The following is a 24,774-nucleotide window of genomic DNA, read 5'->3' on the forward strand; positions in this document are numbered from 1 at the left end:
TCCTAACAACTTGAAGGCTGCTTTATATTATAATTACCTTCCTAAAAATCTGTATATGTATTCGATTATTTGCTAAGATTTTAAATTTCTTGCTCTTAAATGTGTCTTAATCTCAACCCCTCTTTGTAATCCTCACTAGCATGGCTTTAGTTCACACTTTTCCTCATTTATTACCTACTTAGCCGCCTAAGTTTTCTCCCTGCTTCAATCTCGCTCACTTTGAAACTGTTCCCCACAGTGCAAATCTGACTATACTGGCCAGCCTGAATTCATTCTGGACATCCTTTCACGATCTGGTCCCTGCCTACCTCTCCAGCCTCATTTTTCACTGCCCTCTTTGTATCTTGTATTTTCCCTGTTTGTATCCAGTTAAGTCAGACCACCATCAGTACCATTTCCTATCTCTTTGCAATTGCACATACTGTTTTTTCTGGATGAAATCTAGAATCCATGCCACACCCTATTTAGCTGTGAAAACAGCTCAGTTGCTTTCTCTGGGAAGCCTTCCCTAATTCACAAACAAGATTATTACCTCTTTTCTTATATCATTACATCTTGCACTGACACCTTTTATAATGATACTACAATTGCTTTACTTTTCTTTAACTCTCAGATTCTTGATCCCCAAAGATTATTTCCCGCTGATTACCTACCAAGGCTTATCATAATTGGGAATGTGTGACTTAACCAGGTGTGTTTAGTATACTGGTTTGCATAAAACTAGTGTTAACAAAGAGATAGCTGCACTTCTAGGCATACAAAGACAGTATATAAGTGCTTTGGAGTCCAAAAGATGAGCTGACACCCCAATTTGATGTTTAATAATAGTATTCATACCCTATACAACTTACTTAACTGCTTTGGAACTTAGTTCCCTCATCTGACAACATAAACCTTGAGAAGGGTAGTGAAAATCTAAGTTCATGACATATATAAAGCAGCTAGTGCATAGTAGGCACTCAATATGTATTTGTCCTCTAAGGGGAGAGAGCGACCCAAAGAAATACATTAACTTATCCTTAATCCTTTTTCAGGCTGATCATCCTAATCTATAATTTTTCAAGTATTTCTATAAAATTCAAGAGACATCTGATTACTAGGTTGTATCTACTTTGTAAAAATGGAACCCACTTTTGGAAGAGTATCTTTGGAAATGGAAAATAATAGATTTTAAAAACCTGGATTTGTGTTCCCTTGTGACCCTAGTCGTGTGACCTTGGGAATCATTTAAGTTTTAGCAGAGTGATCTCATAATAGTGTAATACATACTTATATATGCAGTATTTAGTGTTTTCCAAAGTTGCCTAATCTTTTTTTTTTTTTTTTTTTTTGAGACAAGAGTCTCGCTCTGTCGCTGAGACTAGAGTGCAGCGGCGTAATCTCGGCTCACTGCAAGCTCTGCCTCCCAGGTTCATGCCATTTTCCTTCCTCAGCCTCCCAAGTAGCTGGGACTACAGGCGCCTGCCACCACGCCCGGCTGATTTTTTGTATTTTTAGTAGAGTCAGAGTTTCACCATGTTAGCCAGGATGGTCATGATCCACCCACCTCGGCCTCCCAACAAAGTTGCCTAATCTTAGGAATCACCCTTGAGTGCATGTAACATCTATTGATTCTGGGGCCTCATCTCATGCCTCATGAATTCATCTTTCTGGTTAGAAATCTGTATTTTTAACAAGTAAATTAGGTATTTCTAGGATCAAGTTTTAGAAATACTACTATTATTGAATTCACTATATTAAATTTAACCTTTTCTCAAAATAAGTTGCTAATGTTTCGGATTTTATATATTTGGGTTTGCTTTGTTTTCAGTAAACAAGTGATTCCTACAAATTTATTGTGGTTTAATTGGTAAAACATAAAAATGATAATGCTCTGAATAAAGACTATTGGATGATAAACAAAAAAATTACAATTATTTTAAAATTCCACCTATGTTCTGCCACTACCTATTAAAGCAAATTGTTCTAAATTTTCTGAATGATATTATAGTAAACTTCTTCTAGTGTATTAGATTAGTGTTGCCTATTAATAGAAAACATTTCCATTCAAAGCCAGTATGTTTATGAGTCTTATTTTATGAATTAACTCTCAAGACTAATAATTTATAAAGATATCTGTGTTACTTCTACAAATTCTCTATGATTTAATATTGGATATTCTTGAAACTTTTCTCTATGAACTTACTTAGTGCCCTTTATTCTACAGTCCTTTCTAGCTTGTTGCCCCAGCTACCTCCTCTTCCTACCTTCCTGTTTTTATTCAAATACAACATTATTTTTTAAAAGTCTATTTCACTGGGCGCAGTGGCTCACACCTCTAATCCCAGCACTTTGGGAGGCTGAGGCAGGTGAATCACTTGAGCCCGAGAGTTTGGGACCAGCCTGAGCAACATAGCAAACCCTCATCTCTATCAAAATAATTTAAAAATAGCTGGGAATGGTGGCATGTGCCTGTAGTCCCAGCTGTTCAGGAGGCTGAGGCAGGAGAATCACGAGAGCCCAGGAGGTTGAGGCTGCAGAGAGCCAAGGTAGCGCCAATGTACTCCAGCTTGGATGACAGAGCAAGAGCCTATCTTAAAAAATAAATAAATACATACATACATACATATATTTATCTATACATATGTACACACATCATTATTGCTTAATAGTTTACATTGGAGGTATATTTAAAAATGGACAACGACTCAAATATATAATGCCTAGATTTTGCATTTAGTATATGTTTTATGGTTGTAATAGCTGCAGAGTATTCATAAAGAGTGATGAGTTTAAACATTCAGATGTAAATTAAAATTTTTGCTACTCATTAGAAGGAGGCCTACATTAGGGTTTTGCTTTTTTTCTTTTTTAAATTACGGATATAATAACATTTGGGTACTTAAAATGTGTTAGGCACTGTGCGGAGCCCTTTATATGTATTTTCTTCATTTAATCCTAACAACAGTTGTAGAAGAGGTACTATTATCTCTGTTTTACAAATAAGGTTAAGTGACTTGTCCAGGTCTTCTCAGCAGTTTGAGTGGCAGTGCTGTAATTTAAAGCCAGGAAGCATGATTCCAGATACTGAGCTCTTTATTCCTATGTAGTTTACTGTCTCATCAGTGAAGCCAGTACAGAAGGTTAAATTTCATGGTGAGTTAATTTTTAAGATTGAATATCTCTAAATCAGAATCTTCCCTAAGCATACCAATAAAGAAAAATTACTGAGTATTCTCAGTTTTCAGTTTTTTCATTTTTCATGGGAATAGGAGAAAAGAGAGAAATGGGGAAATAGCTATCTCTTAGGTCACAGTTTTTAAATTCTGGATTAAAAAAATTTTTTTTTTTTTTAGTGTAAAGTTAAAGGTGTCAATTTAAAAAAATACTTGTCAGGCCAGGCACAGTGACTGACACCTGTAATCCCAGGACTTTAGTAGGCTGAGGTGGGTGGATCACTTGAGCTCAGGGGTTTGAGACCAGTCTGAGCAACATGGCAAGACTGTATGTCTACAAAAAGTACAAAAATAAGCTGGAGGTGGTGGTGTGCACCTTTGGTCCCAGCTACTAGGGAGGCAGAAGTGGGAGGATTGCTTGAGCCTGAGAGACAGAGGTTGCAGTGATCTGGGATCGTGCCACTGCACTCCAGCCTGGGGAGACTCTGTCTTAAAAGAAAAAAGAAGCTGGGTGCAGTGGCTCACGCCTGTAATCCTGGCACTTTGGGAGGCCAAGGTGGGCAGATCACAAGGTCAGGAGTTCGAGACCAACCTGACCAACATGGTGAAACACCATGCTCGATTAGAGGAGTGAGCCACCGCACCCGGCCCACACCCAGCGAATTTTTTAATTTTAATTTTTGGTGGAGGTGGGGGCTTGCTTTGTTGCCCAGGCTGGCCTTGAATTCCTGGGCCCAAAGAATTCTCCTGCCTTGGCCTCCTGAAATGCTGGGATTACAGATGCGATTCACCATACCTGGCCTCATTGTAATTTTAAAGCCTATTTTATGAAATGTTGTAGTATAGCATATAATAAATGTTCTTAGCTGCTAAGAACAAGGAAAGGGAAAAGTATTACATAATTTAAAATAGGATAAAACTTCAAAAAGTACTATAATGTTATAGTTCCTAATATTATGTTACTTTTTAAAAGGTTAGAAGTTGAGATAGGTTTAGAGGGGAGATATATACCTTATGTATAATATTGCTTGAACCACTCAGATATTTTATAGGTTTTACAACATCCAGTGTAAGCATAATTGGTCAACACATGAACCATAGGTTTGGATGTGGTGATTTTGAAGATGATAGGTCACTTGATATTTCATCTAGCGCGTTAGAAATACAAAATAAACAATACCCAAGACATTGTAAGCATACAAAAGGTTAGTAAATTTCATGACAAGTTAATTTTTAAGATTGGATATCTAAATCAGAATCCTCCCTAAGCATACCGATAAAGAAAAATTAGTGAGAATTCTCAGTTTTGAGGTTTTTCATCTTACTCTGCTGCTGATCTGTTGTTGCTTAAATAATTTTGCCAAATAGGAGAACTCAAGGCTATGTATATGATTTTTGGGCTTCCCTGAGGAGCCACTGCAAGGAAGCAGCTGCTCATGAGGTTAAACACTAGGGAATTTCTGCTGACTTCTGCCCCCAGGAAATGCACCAGATACATGCACACAAAACACACACACACAAACACACACACGTTTTTAGAAGACATTTTGCCACTAAAATGGAATGGAAGATCATGTGGATTAATAACTCCCAGATGCCCAGTTAGGCTGTAACCCTGGAGTAAAGTTGGGGCAACAGGAATATAATTTTCCTGTGGTAGAACCTGAGAAAGCTTTGCTGTTATCATTAACCATCGTTGGCCAGGCATGGTGGCTCACGCCTGTAATCCCAGCACTTTGGGAGGCTGAGGTGGGTGGATCACCTGAGGTCAGGAGTTGGAGACCAGCCTGCCCAACATGGCGAAACCCCATCTCTACTAAAAATACAAAAACTTAGCTGGGCCTGGTGGCAGACACCCGTAATCCCAGCTGCTCAGGAGGCTGACGCAGGAGAACTGCTTGAACCCGGGAGGCGGAAGTTGCAGTGAGCCAAGATGGCGCCACTGCACTCCTGGGTGACAAGAGTGAAACTCCGTCTCAAACAAAAAAGGAAAAAAAGAACCATTGTTAAGAATGGTTTTTTAAAATTTAGTAGCAAGTAGTACCTCTGTGACTACTCTGTCCATTGCTGCTTAAGAGATCCTATTACTGCTGCATTTTAAAAATGTCCCTTACAATAAAAAAGTGGTTTTGAAGGGTTTAAATATTTATTTATTTATTTATTTTTTATTTTTGGGTTTAAATATTTAAATAAATATTAGGTTGGTGCAAAAGTAATTGTGGCTTTTGCCATTTTTAATTGCATACTCCTTTTGCACCAACCTAATAATTAGAAGATGCACCTGTAATCTAAAATATGTAAGTAAATAAAAAGCTGTTATTTTTATGTGCTTAGCAGTTGTGGTCATTATAAGGTCAACTTCTGTACTATGTTATTTCTGATTTTTTTTTTCTTTTTTGAGACAGTCTCGTCTGTTGCTCAGGCTAGAGTGCAGTGGCGCAGTCTTGGCTCACTGCAACCTCCACCTCATGGGTTCAAGTGATTCTTGTGCCTCAGCCACCCTAGTAACTGGGATTACAGGTGCATGCCACCACGCCTGGCTAATTTATTTTGTATTTTTCAGTAGAGACAGGGTTTCACCATGTTGGCCAGACTGGTCTCGAATTCCTGGCCTCAAGTGATCTACCTGCCTTGGCCTCCCAAAGTGCTGGGACTACAGGTGTGAGCCACCACACCTAGCCTGCCATTTCTGATTATCTTAAATTATGTATGAGCACGCAATCAGGCATTTTAGGACATGAATATTTTTTGTGGACGTAACTCAAATTGAGTAAGATGGAACTTGATTAAAAACTTTTTTTGGTAAATTTCTTCAAATTTAGTCTATGATATAGTTTAGTACTGTTCTGTTTGGCAGCAATAAGTTGTTATTGTTTTACAAACGAGAATATGATTTTTCCATATTTATTTACATGTTTTATTTCCCATGTAAAGAAAATCAAGGACAAAAAATGTTTTTCTTCTTAAAAGTAACTCATACCCTCATATAATTTTTTATTTCTTTTTTTTAAATAGCTTTGAAATAACTGTTGAATATGTTCATTCACTGCTAGTGGCTTCCTTTTTTAGATGGCAGAATCATAAACATATTTACATCTTTTAGCCAGAAGTTAATTCTACTCCATAAAATTACATCACATTTGCACATCCAACTCTGAACCAGGTATTTACTAAATCTGTCTTGGCAACAAGAGCAAACACGTTGAAAACCAAATTTAGCTTTCTTCCCATACCCATTTCTCTTCCTTTGTTGTCCATTTTTATTGGTAGCATTACCATTTTCCAAGTTATGGAGGCTTAAAGCTTTACAGTCATTTTCGTCTCTTTACCTTCCAAGTTTAGGAGGTGGCTTATCCTATCATTTACTCTCAGTCTAACTTAATGTATCTGCTGCCATACTTGTAATTTGGGCCCTCTTTACCACTTCCCTGGGTAATTACAAATCTTTCTGGTAAGGCTTCCCTCTTATTTTCATTCCTCTTAAATCCAGGCTGCATAGTCTTCCAGAATTGTCTTTCTAAAGTACAGTCATTATCTCTTCCATACTCAGAACCTTGACTGACACATAAAACTAACCCCTGGAAAACAAACAAACAAACAAACAAACAAAAAAAACCTTGAGTGGTTCTCTGTTTTCTGTGGGTTTTTTTGTTTTTTTGTTTTTTTTGCAGTTGCAAGATTTATTAGAGTGAAAATAGAGCTCCCATACAAAGGGAGGGGACCCAAGGAGGGTAGCCGTTGCCGGCTTGAATGCCTGGGTTTATATCCCGATCAATGTCCCTTCCTGCTGTGCTCTCAGGCGATAGATGATTGGCTGTTTATTTACCTCCTGTTTTTGCCTAATTAGCATTTTAGTGAACTCTCTTTACTACCTGATTGGTTGGGTGTGAGCTAAGTTGCAAGCCCTGTGTTTAAAGATGGATGCAGTCACCTTCCCAGCTAGGCTTAGGGACTCGTTGTCGGCCTAGGAAATCCAGCTAGTCCTTTCTCTCAGTCCCCCCTCTCAACAGGAAAACTCAAGTGCCGTTGGGGTGGTTGGCCAATGACCGCTCTAACTGCTTCCTGCTGAATTGGGCATAGTAGGGGTCATGCAGTTGAGATTTCCTCGGGAGGGGTGACTTCAATGTCATCAATATCGGAGCGTGGGCTAGCAGGCCGGTCCAGGGGTCCGCGGTATATCTTAGTCATGGACTGCATCTGGGGCTCCATTTGAAGAACCATTTGTAGCTTTACCGCTTCGATTCTGGAAGAGACCAACTTAACAAGGAGGTTAAAGATACAGGGTCCAAAGAAGAGTAACAATATTATAGCTGCTAGAGGTCCTAAGAAGGGGAGAATCCAGGGCATCCATTGGCTGAGGAGGCCCCCAGGGTCTGGTGTTTTGAAGCTCCTGTGCTCTACGTTGTATTCCATCTCGAATTTCTTTAACTTTCTCAGTGATGATTCCAGATTGATTAACATAATAACAGCATTCTTCCCCTAAAAATAAACAGGTTCCCCCTCTTTCTGCAGTTAGCAAGTCTAAAGCTCTTCGATTTTGAAGGACTACTGCTGCTAGGGAGTTAAGTTGATCTTGCAAGGTGACCAGGGAGTCGGCAACCCATTCCATGTCACCATTTAGTTCTTGAGATAGTTGTAGTAGAACTGAGTAGAGGATGTGATACCGCCCATGCCGGTACCTAATCTGCCTAGCACTCCTGCTCGGATAACAAAAGGAAGAATGGGTACTCTTTTGTTGTGGGGCTTAGGTATGACATAATTGTATAAATCTTGTTCAGTGTAGATGGTCATAGGGTGCACTAAGGTTGAGAGGAAGCACATAGATTCCAAAGAGCCATTCAAACAATGATAGGCTGAGGTACCACAGACAAAAAATATTCCTGAGGGTAGGCAGACTATTTGTGTGGGAGGAGTTACCCACCTGATGCACTGGGAGTTGGTTGTGCCTATAGTATTGCTAAATTTTACACAGGTGAGGTTTGAGGTATGGGTTATTTCCAGATTGGAAACAAGAGGTCCTATTAAAACAGAAGTGGTGTTTATTTCTGTGCTGAAGTTGTTCCATTGTTCAGGTACAGGGATTGAAATATATGGCCTGTAGTGCAGGGGAGGCACATTCAACAGTTAGTAGGGTTTTGGGCCGAGGCCTCATGGAGCCCAGTGAGGGTGGTATTAAATAGGCTTACCTGGTGAGTATGGGTACGGAGGGTTTCATGTAGTTTTGAGAGATCTAGTCCTTTGTAGGGGTTAGGGGTGCTATGTACCCGGGTCAGTTGGGAGATTACTTCCTTTACGTGTTTTTCTCTTGCCTGATCTTGAACTCCACGCCCATCAGACATACCGGTATGGGTGAAGTAAGTCCAACAGACAGTGGCTCCAAGTCCTCCAGGACAACCAGGATTAATCATTTTCCCTGTCCAATAATAAGTATTTGCATGCATGCGAAGAGTGGCAGAGTTCCAGCAGTTGCGGGGCATATGGGTGTGGGGCGGTGAAGGTGGGGTTTCCCTTAGATAAACTCCTATACCATGGGGCATCAATATTTCCGGGAAGCCGCATTCTCCGTAGAAACTCTTGGTAACGGGAGCTACTGGTCATACAGCGGCATGGAGGGGGTGCAGTGAGAGTGAAAGGGGGTAAGAGAACAGTAAAGAGAAAAATATGATAAGGGAGGGCCATGGGGATTTACGATTTTAGTTACTTTCCTCATGGTTGTTGCTTGAAGAGCAGGCGCAGATCCTCTAGAGGTTCACAGGAATAGCTAGTGTTGTCTCCTGGATTTCCAGGTTCTTTTGGCAGTATCCAGGGTTTGACTCGAGTGTGATGTATCCAAGACTCCACTCCAGCCACTTTAACCACGGTTGGGGTAGATAAAATGACTGGGTAGGGTCCTTCCCAGGATGTATCTAGGGATGGGGAATTAGAGGGAAGGGACTTGACTAATACCATGTCACCAGGGTGGAATAATTCCTTTCCCTCTTCTCAGGGACAGGCTCTTTGTCATGTTTTAAGAACTTGTTGATATTTGGCTAAGGAGGTGATGTCTGCAACTAAGTTGGCCGTCTCTCGGTCAAGCACAAGGTCATTGGTTAGGAAGGGCCGTCCATACAGCATTTCGTATGGGCTAAGTCCTGCTTTTTGGGGAGAGTTTCGGATTCTTAGTAAGGCTATAGGCAACAGAGCAGGCCATGCGAGGTGGGTTTCCTGGGTTAGCTTTTTTAGATGTCGTTTGAGTGTTTCGTTCATTTTCTCGACCTTCCCTGAGGATTGTGGCCTCCAGGTGCAGTGTAAGTGATATTGTACACCTGACGTCTCGGATACTCCCTGGGTTACTGTTGCCTTCAAAGCAGGGCCATTGTCACTCTGTAAGCCTCGGGGAAGTCCGAATCTGGGAATTATTTCATGAACTAGTGCCTTTATTACCTGTTGGGCCTTTTCTGTCCTACAGAGGAAGGCCTCTGCCCAACCAGTGAAAGTATCTACCGAAACTAGTAGATACTGAAATCCCTGAGATTTGGGCATGTGGGTAAAATCTAGTTGCCAGTCTTCTCCTGGGTAATGGCCTGTTCTTTGTTCTCCTGAAGGAGCTTTGGCGGTAAGGCAGGGGATTATTTCTTTGGCACACTTCACAGGCCCTGACTATCTGCTTGATAGTTTTGAAAAGGCTTGGTCCAGTAAATAATGATTTGGCCATCTGATGGGTGCTATCAATGCCTAAGTGAAAGGTTTGGTGAAGGGTTTTAAGTAATTTCCATTGGTTAGCTGCAGGCAAAAGTATTTTTCCTTCTTTGGTGGCTAGCCATCCTGAGGGGAGGAAACTCTGTCCTCATGAGGTTCCCCATTCATTTCTTCTTCTGAGTACTGCGGCTTGGTTTCCTGGAGGGGATTACCCCATACTCAGGGTCCTTCTGTAAGCATTTCTAATGGAGGGTCTTGTCTTGCAGCTCTTTTTGCTTCAATATCTGCTTGGCGATTCCCTTCTATTTCCCTTTCCTTTCCTTTCTGATGACCCCGGCGGTGTAAGACTGCCACCTCTTTAGGTTTCTGTACCACCAATAATAATCTCCTAATGGCTTCCTGATGTTTGATAGGTGTTCCCTCGGAAGTTAGGATTCCCTTTCTCTCCATATTGCTGCATGGGCATGGAGGGCTAGGTAAGCATACTTAGAGTCTGTATATATATATTTACCCTTTTCCTTCTCCTAATTCTAGTGCCTGAGTGAGGGCTATTAGTTCTGCCAGGTGAGCACTAGTTCCTGGAGTGAAGGGATTACTTTCAAGTATTCCATTATCACTGACTACTGCATACCCCACTTTTCAAAGTCGTTTTTCTACAAAGGAACTTCCATCACTATACAAGTTGAGGCTGAGATCAGTCAAGGGAACCTCTAGAAGGTCCCCTCAAGCGGCATAGGTTTGAGCAATTACTTGTTGACAGTTATGTTCTATATTTTCTTCATTGTCTGGAAGAAATGTGGCTGGGTTAAGAGTTGTACAAGTGCGCAGTTGCAGCACTGGCCCTTCAAGTAATAGAGCCTGATATTTATATTGATATCTGATATTGATATTGATACCTGATATTGTTGTCTGACAGCCACAAGTCTCCTTTAGCAGTGAGAATGCTGTTCACATCATGAGATGTCCACACAGTAAGATCTCTTCCCTGTATTATTTTAATGCTTCAGATACTAAGACTGCTACTGCCACCACTACCCGTAAACAATGAGGCCAACCCTTTGCCACTACATCAGTTTCCTTACTCAGGTATGCCAGGGGTTGCAAGCTCATCCCTCAGACCCGTGTAAGGACCCCTAGAGCTATTCCCGTTTTTTCTGTGACATATAAGGAAAAGTCTTGCCCCATTGCCAAGCTTAACACGAGTGGTTCTCTGTTTTCTACAGAAAAGTTCCTACTCCATGGCATAACTTTTTTTTTTTTTTTTTTAAGACAGTCTCACTCTTGTTGCCAAGGCTGGAGTGCAGTGGTGCAATCTCGGCTGACTGCAACCTCCGCCTTTCAGGTTCAAGCGATTCTCCTGCCTCAGCCTCATGAGTAGCTGGGAATACAGGCATGCGCCACCACGCCCGGCTAATTTTTGTATTTTTAGTAGAGAAGGGGTTTCACCATGTTGGCCAGGCTGATCTTGAACTCCTGACCTCAGGCGATCTGCCCACCTCGGCCCCACAAAGTGCTGGGATTACAGGTGTGAGCCACCATGCCTGGCCCCATAGCATAACTTTTAAGACCCTTAATAATCTTGCATCATCTTAATTTATTTTTATATTACCTCTTACTATTTTTCTCTTCGTGCACTATGCTCTCACACTTTTAATACTAGTTTTCTTAGTTTGTATGTGAAGGACCTAGGTGCCCTTTCCTAGTTGTAATGGTCCATATCATGTCTGCTCTCTCAATTAATAACTTGAGAAAGTGGAGGGTGCTTGAAGTATTAGCAAACTAGATTCCATGATTTACTATTTACTCTTTCTGTATTTGAATTAGATGGAAGTATTGTAACAAAGAAAAAATATATAATGATATTTGTGTGGGAAGAAGCCTTTAAACATATTTTCTATATATTTTAGAATTGAGACTTAATGAACAATATTTCTTTCAACATTTCTTTAAGAAAAAATATAGTGTAAAACATAAAAATATATTTAAAATGATTAATGACAGCTTCTCTTATAAATGAAGTTAAACTCATTGGAGATAACATGTCTTTTATATTTTTTTCTGATGAGATTTGTCTAATCATTCGTCTCTTGATAGTTTATGTATAGATTTTATGTTTATGTGGACTGTTGAGCAAATTATTCCATTTACTGAGATTTTTTCTCTTTGTCACAGAACACATTTTTGGGCTAACCCGTGTTTCTGTTAGTTGATGTGTGTACTGATTTTGATTGTATACTAAAGAAGAAATACAGAAAAAATGGTCACTTACATGGATTTCTTTCTTTAATCTTTGCCATTTTCACATAAAGCCAGGTTACTATTAGCATTAGCAGTTGACAAAACAATCTATCTGCTGCTTAATTTTTAAAAATCAATTATTTGATTGACTTTCCACTGTTTAACTGCTTTTCTTTCATAAAACCTAAAAGCAATACATATTTCTCTTTTCTTTTTTTGCCTTGATACATTCATCTAACATATATTTATGGAATACCTGGTATGTGCCAAACACTATATTAGGCTCTGGGAAAGAATAATCATCAAAACTAGACATAGATCCTATCCCCATGGAACTTATAGTCTAGTAGGATTGTAAATAAAGAATCAGAAACTAAGATAAAAGTTAACCTAGAAAAGTACAGATTGCTGTGACATTGACCTGATCTGTTTTCTGATGTCAGAGGATTTCCTTTTTGATGACCCTTTTGTTGCCTGATTATCATGCTGTGATAAGTCGCTTGTATGCCTCTCACGCCTCACCCTGACATGTAAACTCCTTAAGGAAAGGAAGGGGCCAGGCATGGTGGCTCACGCCTGTAATACCAGCACTTTGGGAGGTCGAGGCGGGTGGATCATGAGGTCAGGAGTTCGAGACCAGCCTGACCAAAATGGTGAAACCCCATCTCTACTAAAAATACAAAAATCAGCTGAGCGTGGTGGTGCGTACCTGTAATCCCAGCTACTCAGGAGGCTGAGGCAGGAGAATTGCTTGAACCCAGGAGGTGGAGGTAGCAGTGAGCCAAGATCACACCACTGCACTCCAGCCTGGGCGACAGAGCGAGACTCCATCTCAAAAAAGAAAAAAAAAGGGAAAGCAAGGTTTAAGTGTCTAGTCCATTCTGGTATTGCAGTTACAAACATTTATAATGACTTAATGAACGTGTGTGAATAAATTGTAAATTCTTTGTATGAAATAAATTTTCAGTTTAAAAGACCATGTTACAATATCCTAAGATACTACATAATAAGCAAATATTTTTAAGTATTTGTTTTGTTTTTTTGGGGATTTACAGGGTCATCATCAAATCCACAGCAAATTTCCAGTTTTGACTTCACAACCGCAAAGACTTTAGCAGAAGACTCAGTAGTAGTAGTTGGAAAAGGTATTTCAAAGTTATTTCGCTTCTTAATTATATGTATTCATTATATAGAAGTAAAGCCTATCAATAAGGAATAGAAAATAATGTGATTCAAGTGTCGAGTGGAACTTCTTTTTAAAAATGTATTACATTATCTTCATTAAAATAATTAGAAGTGAATACTTACCTTCACATTTCTGTCTTCTAATGAAATTATAGTAAATTCATGTCATTAATTTTCAGAGAGATGTATTATGTGACAGCTGCAGTTTAGGTACTTCTAAGACAGTTTTAGGATAGCTTACTTAGTTTTAGCATAGTTTAAATTCAAATAGCCCTTATTTATCAGCTTAATAATCAATATAAATTAATATAATTATCTCCCATTCGAGATCTAGACAAGTGAAAATTAAACTTCTGTTATATATTTTAAGGGGGCTAAGGGACCTTGAACAAAATTATTGCAAATATCCTTTAAAGCTATTTTCTATTTTAATTGAAAACTAGAATGTGGTAATATACATTGAGGGTATGCATCTTATTTTTGTTCAATATAATGAAATAGAATAAACGTTTTGAAAAATTTGTCCAAACTTCTTTGCTTGATAGTCTCATTAGGTTATTTTAAAACCCTCCTCAGATTGGCTACAGCTTACTCTTGTAAACTTATTTTCTGTTATTCCTTTATTTGCCCAACCAAGCTCATTTATTCGCTCCACATAAATGCTTTAGAAATGTTCAACTCTGCATGTAAACATCCCCATCTCATAGATTTCCCCCTCTCCTTCTTTACTTTATACAGATCCTTCCTGTCTTCAAATCCCAGCTCAAATCCTTGCTACTTGAAACCATCTTAAACACCCAGCTCTGCCAGGCGCAGTGGCTCACTCCCGTAATCCCATACTTTGGGAGGCCCAGGCAGGCAGCTCACTTGAACTCAAGAGTTCAAGACCAGCCTGGACAACATGGCAAAACCCCATCTCTACCAAAAAAAAAAAAAAAAAAAAAAAAAAAAACGAAAAATTAGGCAGGTCTGGTGCTCTGCGTCTGTAATCCTAGCTACTCAGGAGGCTGAGGTGGGAAAATTGCTTCAGCTTGGCAGGTGGAGGTTGCAATGAGCCGAGATGGTGCCATTGCACTCCAGCCTGGGTGACAGAGAGAGACTATCTCAAAACAAACAAACAAAAAACAGCTCACAGCAACCTTTTCTTCATGTGTGCTTACCACTTATAATATGCAGCTCTCGCTTATTATCATGAACTGCCTTCTGCCACCTCTTATATTAATGCCCTATTAGGGTATTTGTTTTTATATTTTATAATTATTTAGCATGTTTTCCTTACTAACTGTGTTGTTTGATTCTTGAAGGTAAGAGCCTTGCCTTAAACTTTGTTATCTAGAGTACCATCACATAATTAGTTAATGACTATTTGGTGGTTGGTTGATTTCAGGCGTATTTGGAAGTTTAAGTTCAGCACCAGCAACCTGCAGCCAATCAGTGATATCTTCTGTGGAAAATGGGGATACATTTTCAATTAAACAAAGTATTGAACCACCGTCAGGGATTTATGGAAGATCAGTCCAGCAAAATATTTCATCATATCTTGATGCTGAGAATGAAAAAGATGTAAGGTTATTTGCTAATTATTAGAATAAATTTAAGCTTACAGTATGTCATTGTTTTGTGTATATCAGATGTGGGGTGGTGAAAGTATTTCAATTAAAATTTTAAAAATCTTAGTACAGTTGAAATTTTGAGCCTTGGCAATGTGGCAAAGCCCTGTCTCTAGGAAAAATACAAAAATCAGCCAGGAAAAATACAAAAATTAGCCAGAGAAAGTAGAAAGCCTGTTTTCTCTAGGAAAAATACAAAAATGTAGCTACAGCCATGCGTGCCTATGGGCCCAGCTACTTGGGAGGCTGAGGTAGGAGGATCGCTTGAGCTCGGACGGTCGGACTTGAGCTGCAGTAAGCTGTGATTATGCCACTGTACTCTAGCCTGGGCAATGCAGTGAAACTGTCTCAAGAAAAGAAAAAAAAGAAATTTTGACTCTTAATCATTTAAATAATAGATTATTCATCCTTCCCACTTAATAAAGGCATTCTTATCCTGGGGATAAAGTATGTAATATACTTTGTATTCTCTGTGTACTTTATATTTTACATGTACTATATATACATATATGTATGCATATATTCTGTTTTCTAGGATACACTTAAGTAGTGACAGACTAATATCCTCAGACACAAATTAGTTATCTGAGATGGAGATATTTTAAATATCAAAGTCCCTGAATATTTTCAGATTTTCAACTTTTTCATGCAGACTGAAGTTTCTATTTCTAAATCTACTTATAACAAGATGAGACAAAAGAGAAAAGAAGAGAAAGAACTGTTTCACAATAAAAATTGTGAAAAGAAGGAAAAAAATACCTGGGAACGAATGAGACATACAGGAACCGAGAAAATGGCATCTGAAAGTAAGTGGAATTTAAGTTTTGGTATTTTTTTTTTCTAGTAATAGTCTAAAGCTGGTGAAATGAGGTTTCACTGAGGGTAATATATGACTAAGAATGAAGTATCTTATATAACACCGAAATTTGCAAGTTCTGCCTTTAATTAGCTTTGTGACCTGGAAGCAGGCCTCAGTTTTCTGCCCCTGTGAATATCTTGATTATCTCAAAGGTCCAGATTATCTCAAGGATCTCTTCTATACTCCCGGGAAATATTCCTGTTTTGCTGAGGAGTGGTATCCCATTTTATAGCAGATAACTGAGATGGTGAAATTGGTTTATGTTACATCATGATCCAAAAAGGCCATTGCATTTGTCATTTATTGAGTCTATCCTTGAGTACCTACTATGTTTTGTGCTTGGTCAAGAGTAGGCTCTATGTTTCCTGGTGTTGTTTTTTAAAATATTGAATACATGCTAGGTATAGTAGCTACTAGGAAAAATCAGAGGTTGAAATGAAAAATCATGTGAACTATAATAAACGTTAAGTATTATTGCTTAATTACTGTTTTGTTAAATATTAAGAAATTAACTGAAATATAAACACTATTAAATTTATGTTGTATCTGAAGTCTAGATAGCAACAAAATACTCAAGAAGGTTACAAAAAATACTCTAAATTTAATAGACAATATACTTCTCTTGAAGGTAAAAATAAAAAAGATTTAACCTAAATTAACGTCTGAGGTTTTTCCTAGCTTTTATTTCCATTATAATGCAACAGGTGGAGAAAACTGTATTTTCAAAGCTAATCACTGTTGAGAGTATGCCTGATGAGAGGTGTTAGCCTGTACAATTGTGGCTAAAGATGTCCCTAAAACCCATTAAATGTAGGTGTTTGTGAAATTTAAGCCTCTTAGCATTCTCAGATAATTCAGTATTTGTTATTGTCATAAAATTCAGGGAGAGAAAAACCCACGAAACTTCCTACCTAACTTAGCCAGTGTGAAGAGTAGAAATAGAAGTACAAATATTACAAATAGTAATAAATCATAAATTTCGGGGTATTAATTCTTGATGGATCAACTAACTAATCTTGTGATTTTTGCCTACAATGTAGGCTTTGAAGATTAGGTTTCTGAGAAGTATAAGGAGAGTACTGCTTTGAAGTCACCCTTATATTATTTGAAAATAAGTATATGCTTACACAATTATTATGTCGATCAGCTCAAAGTATAGTTGTTTAGCTCTGTTTATGGTTATGAACATATTAGCAGAAATAACTTTTAATAGATAAATTCTAATTGGATATGCTTCCAGTTAAGAAACTTTCTATCAGTTAGATCACTGCTACTCAAAGTGTGTTTCATAGACTGTGTGAACTGTTTATTACTCATCTATGATAACATACATACAGACAATATTTAGCTTCTAGAAACTATTTTAACAATTTGACAGTGCCACAACACTTTTATTGTACTTTATAAAAGTATCAGTCTGCAACATAGTGGAAGTTTTTTTTTGTTGGTTTTTTTTTTGAGATGGAGTCTTGCTCTGTCACCCAGGCTGGAGTGCAGCGGCGTGATCTCGGCTCACTGCAACATCCACCTCTTGGGTTCAAGCGATTCTTCTGCCTCAGCTTCCCAAGTAGCTGGGAGTACAGGTGTGCACCACCATGCCAGGCTAATTATTGTATTTTTAGTAGAGACGGGGTTTCACCATGTTGGATAGGCTGGTCTCGAACTCCTGACCTCATGATCCGCTCACCTCAGCCTCCCAGAATGCTGGGATTACAGGTGTGAGCCACCATGCCCAGCCAACAGTGGAAGTTTTTTTTTTAAAAAAAACTTCATTTGAGCATCACTACTTTCAATTGATATTCTATACACCTCCTTTTTCAAAATAACATTCTTCAGGTGAAAACAAAATATAGGTGATAGTACTTCGTATTGTTATAATCTCAAGGTTGAAAATTTGGTGTTTATCTATATCTCTTTCTAATGAGTTATTGTTTCATGAGTGTGGGAATGGATTAGATATATTAAGGGAATTCTTAAAACTTCCACATTGGTTTCTTCATCTGTAATGCACTACTAATAATTACTATGTAGGGTGTTGAATGAATTAAATTAGATAGTATAAATGATGGACTTAGCACAATACCAGGGAAGATAATAAATGATAATAGTGCTATTTTTTTATTTGCTATTCTTTCAGGATTGGGATATTCCAAAGCTGGAGGATTTTATTTATACATGTTAGTCTTAGATGTGAAGCCTAATGAGGGTCCATCTGAACCATCAAAAAAAAAGTGAAAGGGGTCTATTATATTCTTTAATTGGTATATCATCTTCCTCACATAACAAAAACTGGTACTGATTTATCACTATAGTAATTTAAGGCATCATATTTTACCTTTTTACATTTTTTGTTAGATGTATGATGAATTTTTTGAAAGCAGAGATTCTGTCTTATACCTCTTTATATAAGATCATACGTAATGGTGGCCATAGATCTAAGTCCTGCCTCTCCTACTCATTAGCAATGGAACCTTAAGTAAATTTCTCAGTCTCTGTAAAACACAATTATTTTCTCAGCTGCAAAATAAAGATAGTTAGAATGCCTACCTCAGCTTTGTTGAGATAATTAAATGCAGTAAAGTTTGCAAAGCATTTATTCCAAGGTCTGGTGTATAGTATTTAATAAATGCCAGCTAATATCATTAACACCTTGTTGCCTTTGGATTTTAAATGACCAACTCTGAATATGTAATTAGTATGCAACATCAAGTGAAATTTCTTATATTTGTAATTTCAGGTAACATTTTCTCACGGATAACATGATTAATAATTTTTGATGATAGTTTCTAGTGACTAATATTTCCTTTCTAAAAATGTCTCTTAGTATGGAAAAATAGCCAGTAAATCTTTACCTACTTATAAAAGCCCATTCTATTTGACCCTTTTCTTTTTAATATCTCCACTGCACGTGTCTCACATTATACAGTGCTCTCAAGGATATTATCCTGAGCACTCAAAGAGGATGATTTGTCTTCTCAACTTATAGTACAGTGCCTTACATCTGGAAAGTGCTTGGTCAATGTCTTATTACAGAAGAAACATCATTCTTATTACTACACATGGTCTTAGAATTTGTAATAGGCCACTAATTCTATATCAATAGAGAATATCAACTAGAATTCTACATACAGATGCCATGAACCTTCATCTTCACTTCTCAGTTATAAAACATATATATCCACAGTTTTACAAAATGGGATTATACTGCTTCTTTTACTTTTAGCTGTTAAAGCTAGACTTTGTTATGACTCATGACTGAAAAATTACTTGTATTTTTATTAAATATAATTTGTTAATAATTTTGCATCTAAAAGTTTTCAGTAAAGTTTTCAGTAGTTTTGCATATAAAAAGTAAAGTTTTCAATAGTTTTGGTTTCTGGGTACTGTAATTTTCCTCAAGACTAAACTAATAGTTCTAAGTTTCCATAATAAATATTCATCACAACTGTAGTCAGAATAATGTTTGTATCCTTTGTATAAAGGACTCTTGGCTGGGCATGGTGGCTCACGCCTGTAATCCCAGCACTTTGGGAGGCTGAGGCAGATGGATTGCTTGAGGTCAGGAGTTCAAGACCAGCTTGACCAACATGGTGAAACCCTGTCTCTACTAAAAATACAAAAATTAGCCGGGCGTTGTGGTGCGCACCTGTAGTCCCAGCTACTTGCAAGGTTGAGGCAGGAGAATTGGTTGAGGCAGGAGAATTGCTTGAACCAGGAAGTGGAGGTTGCAGTGAGCTAAGATCGTACTACTGCACCCTAGCCTGGGCAACAGAGCGAGACTCCATCTCAAAAAGATAAAAATTTTTTTAAAAAGGTTCTCTCGTAGTTTATTTAATATATTTTGTTTTAGGTGAAACATCTACTGGAGCTGTTTCACAGTATAAAGAAAGGATGCCTTCTGTCACTCATAGTCCAGAAATAATGGATCTGTCAGAACTACGGCCATTCTCTAAACCAGAAATAGCACTGACAGAAGCCCTGAGGCTTTTGGCTGATGAGGATTGGTAAGTTCACCATCCTTAACTTAAAACTAAGCAGAGTTCAAAAGCTTTCTGTAAATATTTAATTAAAAATCTTGAAACACATTTTCTATTAAAATAATCTTAGAAATGAGTATTTAGTTCTTAGGCATCAGAGTCTTTTCAGCTTATTAATGTAGCTGAACTCTGGCCCTAATAGTACTTTATTACCAGTTGTATTATAACTTATATGCCATAAACATATAATTTAGCTTTATAATGGATTATGTAAACCCTTTGATAATGGGATACAAATTTCACCATTTCTCAAAGTATTTCTCTGGGAAATATAATTATTAATAGTCCTGGAAATACTTACCTGCTCTTATTGTAGTGATAGCAGCCACCCAACCAGCCCAGCCAGTAACTCAAGGGAGACAAAAGACAGTGGCAATGTGCATCTCACGTGTTTCAGTGGGAGCGTCCACTTACTGCCTTTGTCCCATTTCCTCCCTTGTTCCTTCACTATCTCTCATTGTACCCATCTTATACCTCTTTATCAGTTTTGCCTCTGTTCTAGAGCATATTCATCAACTTTAAAACATGCCATAATATCTCTTATTTTTTAAAAACCTCCAGGCCGGGTGCAGTGGCTCACGCCTGTAATCCCAGCACTTTGGGAGGCCGAGGTGGGCGAATCACAAGGTCAGGAGTTCAAGACTAGCCTGGCCAACATAGTGAAACCCCATCTCTACTAAAAATACAAAAAAAATTAGCCAGGCATGGTGGCGGGTGCCTGCAGTCCCAGCTACTTGGGAGACTGAGGCAGGAGAATTGCTTGAACCTGGGAGGTGGAGGTTGCAGTGAGCCAAGATTGGGCAACTGCACTCCAGCCTGGGCAACAGAGTGAAACTCTGTCTCAAAAAAAAAAAAAAAAAATAGAAGTTCTGCAGAATTTAATCCACTGGCATTCTCCTTCTACATTCATTTTGTAGCTCAAGGGCAGTCTTTCTGGCAATCTTTTTCTGTAAAGATCCAGGTAATAGGTGTTTTAGACTTTGCAGGGCAGATGCCTCTGTTGCAAATACTGAACTCTGTTGTTGTGCAAAAGCAGCCTTAAAACAGTATCTAAACAAATGGGCATAGCTGTGTTTCTATAAAACTTTACTTATAAAACATTATATGAAAACTTTACTCATTAAAAAATTCTGATGGAGCCACATTTGGCCCATGAGTCATAGTTTGCCAATCCCTTCTTAAATTATTTCATTCAGTCTCACAGCTTTAAATTCCATCTAAACTCTGATTTTTCATAAATGTATATCTGTATCCCTGGTATCATTTTGAGCTCTAGACTCAAAAAGAAGTAATCCAACAGCCCAACTTGGCCCTTCTACTTAGATGCCAGTAGACATCTTAAATTTAACATATCCAGAAAAGAAATCCTGAACTTCTTCCTGCCAACATGGATTAACAGGACTGTATTTGCCCTCATAACGTGAAAGATCTAACGAAATTATACAAAATGTATGAAACAATAGTTTTCAAGGGCCGGGCACAGTGGCTCACGCCTGTAATCTCAGCACTTTGGGAGGCCAGATGACTTGAGGTCAGGAGTTCGAGACCAGCCTGGGCAACATGATAAAACCTTGTCTGTACTAAAAAACGCAAAAAATCAGCTGGTGCATGGTGGCGCACGTCTGTAGTACCAGCCATTTGGGAGGCTGAGGCACAAGAATCGCTTGAACCTGGGAGGCAGAGGTTGCGGTGAACTGAGATCGTGTCACTGCACTCCCGCCTGGGTGACAGAGTGAGACTCCATCTCAAAAACAAAGAAACAACAACAAAAAAAACCAATAGTTTTCAAGATACTGTTCACCAGGCTATGGAAAGATGTTGATCTCTGAGAGACAGGAAACAAACCAGGTGAGCCCTACAATTACCCAGCTTGCTTTCTGGAGAGAGTTTCCAGGTTGCAGCTAAAGGAAGGGAAAACAGGCAGATAGCATCAGAGATGGACATGGTGCTGAGAGTTTGAGGAGGCCATGGTGACTAGACTTTGCAGGACAGAATGCCAGATAGAGCTCCACAGAGAGATCCAGAGATCATAAGAGGATTTTACTCAAATGTTTAGCAGACAACTGGTCGGGGCATGCATGTAAATACATTTCCTGAGGCCAGAACAAGAACTACTCAAAAAAATTACAAGGAACAATGTCAGGAGCATATACAATGTTAATAATACTTCGTGTTCCCACCAGCAAAATTATGAACCAGGAAAAGTTCATAATTCACAGGGCATTGGGTAGAATACTCAGAGAGTTTTGCTCCATAGTATAGTAAAATAAACCATAGACTGAATGTTAGTTTGGTTCCCACCTAATGAAGTTTAAAAGCAAGGCCTAAGAGGATCAAACATTTGATCCTTATTTGAAATACATTTTCAAATAACTATATCCCAGAACAAAGCTGAAGAATATTTATAGGAATACAAAAATAGCTAAAGTGAAATTACCAGGCATGCAGAGAAGCAGGAAAATATAACCAATAGTGAGAAGAAAAAAAGCCAACAAGTGAAACCAATGCAAAAATGACACAGGTGATAGAATTAGTAGACAAAGACATTGTAACTGTAACTATTGCATGCATTAAAGAGGCTGGAGGAAAGGTTGAGCAAGTAAAGACATACAATATATATAAGAAACCCAAAACTAATGTCTGCAGATGAAAGCTATAATGTCTGAGATAGGAAATACACTGGATGAGATTAATAGGTTAGACATTCCAGAAGAAAAGATTAGTGAAGTTGAAGACGTAACCATTGAAACTATTCAAAATGAAACAATGAAGCCTGGCCAATAAGGCAAAATCCTGTGTCTACCAAAAATGCAAAAATTAGCTGGGTGTGGTGATGCACACCTGTAGTCCCAGCTACTGGGGTGACTGGGGCAGGAGAATTGCTTAAACCCGGGAGGCGGAGGTTGCAGTGAGCTGAGATCGTACCACTGCACCCAGCCTGGGCAACAGGGTGAGACTCTGTCTGAAGTAAAAAAAAAAATCAAAATGAAACAATGAGAGAAACAAGGCTGAAAAAAAAGTCCAAAAAATCTGTCAATTGTGGGACAACTTCAAGTTATGTGTAATTGGAGTTACCAGACAGAGAAGGAGACAAAAAAGAATATTTGCAGAAAAAAATGGACAAAATGTGTTCAAATTGGATGAAAACTATAAACCCAAAGATCTAAGAAGTTCAATGAACACCAAACACAAGAAACATGAAAAGAAATATTTCAAGGAGATACAATCAAAAGGCCTAAAATTAGGGATGGAGAAAATCTTAAAAATAGCTAGGGGCAAGACATTACATATAGAACAGAGATCAGACTACTCATCAAATACACTGCAAACCAAAAAACAGTTCAGTGAGCTCTTTAGAGTACTGAAAGGAAAAACAAACTGTCAATCTAGAATTCTATATCCAATGAAAATATCTTTCAAAAATAAAAGTAGTGGGCCGGACATGGTGGCTTTTACACTTGTAATCCCAGCACTTTATGAGGCCAAGCCAGGAGGATTGCTTGAGCCCAGAAGTTCAAGACCAGCCTTTGCAATATAGCAAGACCTCATCTCTAGAAAAAAAAAAAATAAGAAAAAAAATTTAAAATCTGGATGCAGTGATGTGTTTCTGTAGTCACAGCTACTCAGGAGGCTGAGGCAGAAGGATCACCTGAATCCAGGGGTTCGAGGCTGCAGTGAGCTGTGATTGTGCCACTACACTCCAGCCTGAGCAACAGAGCAAGACCTTGTCTCTTAAAAAAAAAAAAGTTTTAAAAGAAGCAAAATGTCTGACATTTTGATACAAAGGCCCAAAGGGAAGACATGGCAGTATTGCTTTACCAAGGCAACAAAGGAGATAAAATGTAACTATAAAAATAATCATAAAGAAAAGATGGGACAAATAGAAAACAAACAGCTAGATGATAGACTTAAACCCAATCATCTAATCACATTAAATGTAGATGAACTAAACACTCTAGTGAGATTAGATTAAAAAGCAAGACCCAACTATATGCTACCTATAAGAAATTCCATTTAAATATATAGGTACAAATAATTTAAAAGTAGAGATGCAAAAAGATGTATACCATGCTAACACTAATCAAAAGATAGATTACATGGCCATATTAATATCAAAGTATATTTCAAAGCAAAGAATATTAATGAGAGTATTTATTTTATATTGTTATGTAACAAATTGCCACAAACTCAATGGATTCAAATCACACAAATTGATTAACTCTCAGTTTTCTGGGTCAAGAGATCAGATATAAGTTAACTCAACTCTTTGCTCAAAATACCACTAGGCTGAAATCAAAGTATCAGCCAGGGATGTGATCTCTTCTTTCAATTTTCTTAGAAGCTCATTGTTTGGAAGAATTCTCTTCCTTGTAGATATGCAACTGTGGTTTTCATTTTTGTATCAGTCCATTTTCATGCTGCTGATAAAGACATATCCAAGAGGAGAAGAAAAAGAGGTTTAATTGGATTTAACAGTTCCACATGACTGGGGAGGCCTCAGGATCATGGCGGGAGGCAAAAGGCACTTCTTACATGGTGGCAGCAAGAGAAAATGAAGCAAAGGTGGAAACCCCTGATAAACTCATCAGATCTTGTGAGACTTATTCACTATCATGAGAATAGCACGGGAAAGACTGGCCCCCATGATTCAGTTACCTCCCTGTGGCTCCCTCCTGAATCCTGGGACATAGCCAAACCCTATCAATTATCTTGCTAGCTGTCAGCCAGGGACCCTCTCATCTTCTAGAGGTCAACCTTGTGTCCTTATTATGTGCCACACACACAGATACAGATCCTCTCAACATGTAGCTTACTTCTTGAAAGCCAGGAGGAGAATCTCTGCTGCTGCTGCTTATCTCTTTTAAGGGAGGTAAAGCCTCCCCAGGATAATCTCCCTTTTGATTAACTTGAAGTCAACTGATTAGGGACCATAATTAAATCTGCAAATCTCTTTTGCCGTCGCACTTAATATGATCACAGGGAGTGGTATCCCAACACATTCACGTATCAGT

At 38.4% G+C, this 24,774-nt stretch overlaps 1 protein-coding gene across 6 annotated transcripts in view; it reads left to right on the forward strand.

Annotated features, from left to right (window-relative positions):
* Positions 1–24,774, forward strand: part of TOGARAM1 (TOG array regulator of axonemal microtubules 1) — a 116,943-nt gene that overhangs the window by 52,230 nt on the left and 39,939 nt on the right. For all 6 annotated transcript variants that reach the window (XM_054449148.2, XM_054449149.2, XM_054449150.2 and 3 more), the window contains 4 exons: positions 13,127–13,216; positions 14,644–14,819; positions 15,519–15,672; positions 19,576–19,729. In XM_054449148.2, coding sequence (XP_054305123.2) covers positions 13,127–13,216; positions 14,644–14,819; positions 15,519–15,672; positions 19,576–19,729 — 574 coding nt within the window. The remainder of the gene's footprint in view (positions 1–13,126; positions 13,217–14,643; positions 14,820–15,518; positions 15,673–19,575; positions 19,730–24,774) is intronic.

The sequence above is a fragment of the Pongo pygmaeus genome, chromosome 15, assembly GCF_028885625.2.
Source record: "Pongo pygmaeus isolate AG05252 chromosome 15, NHGRI_mPonPyg2-v2.0_pri, whole genome shotgun sequence".
NCBI lineage: Eukaryota > Metazoa > Chordata > Mammalia > Primates > Hominidae > Pongo > Pongo pygmaeus.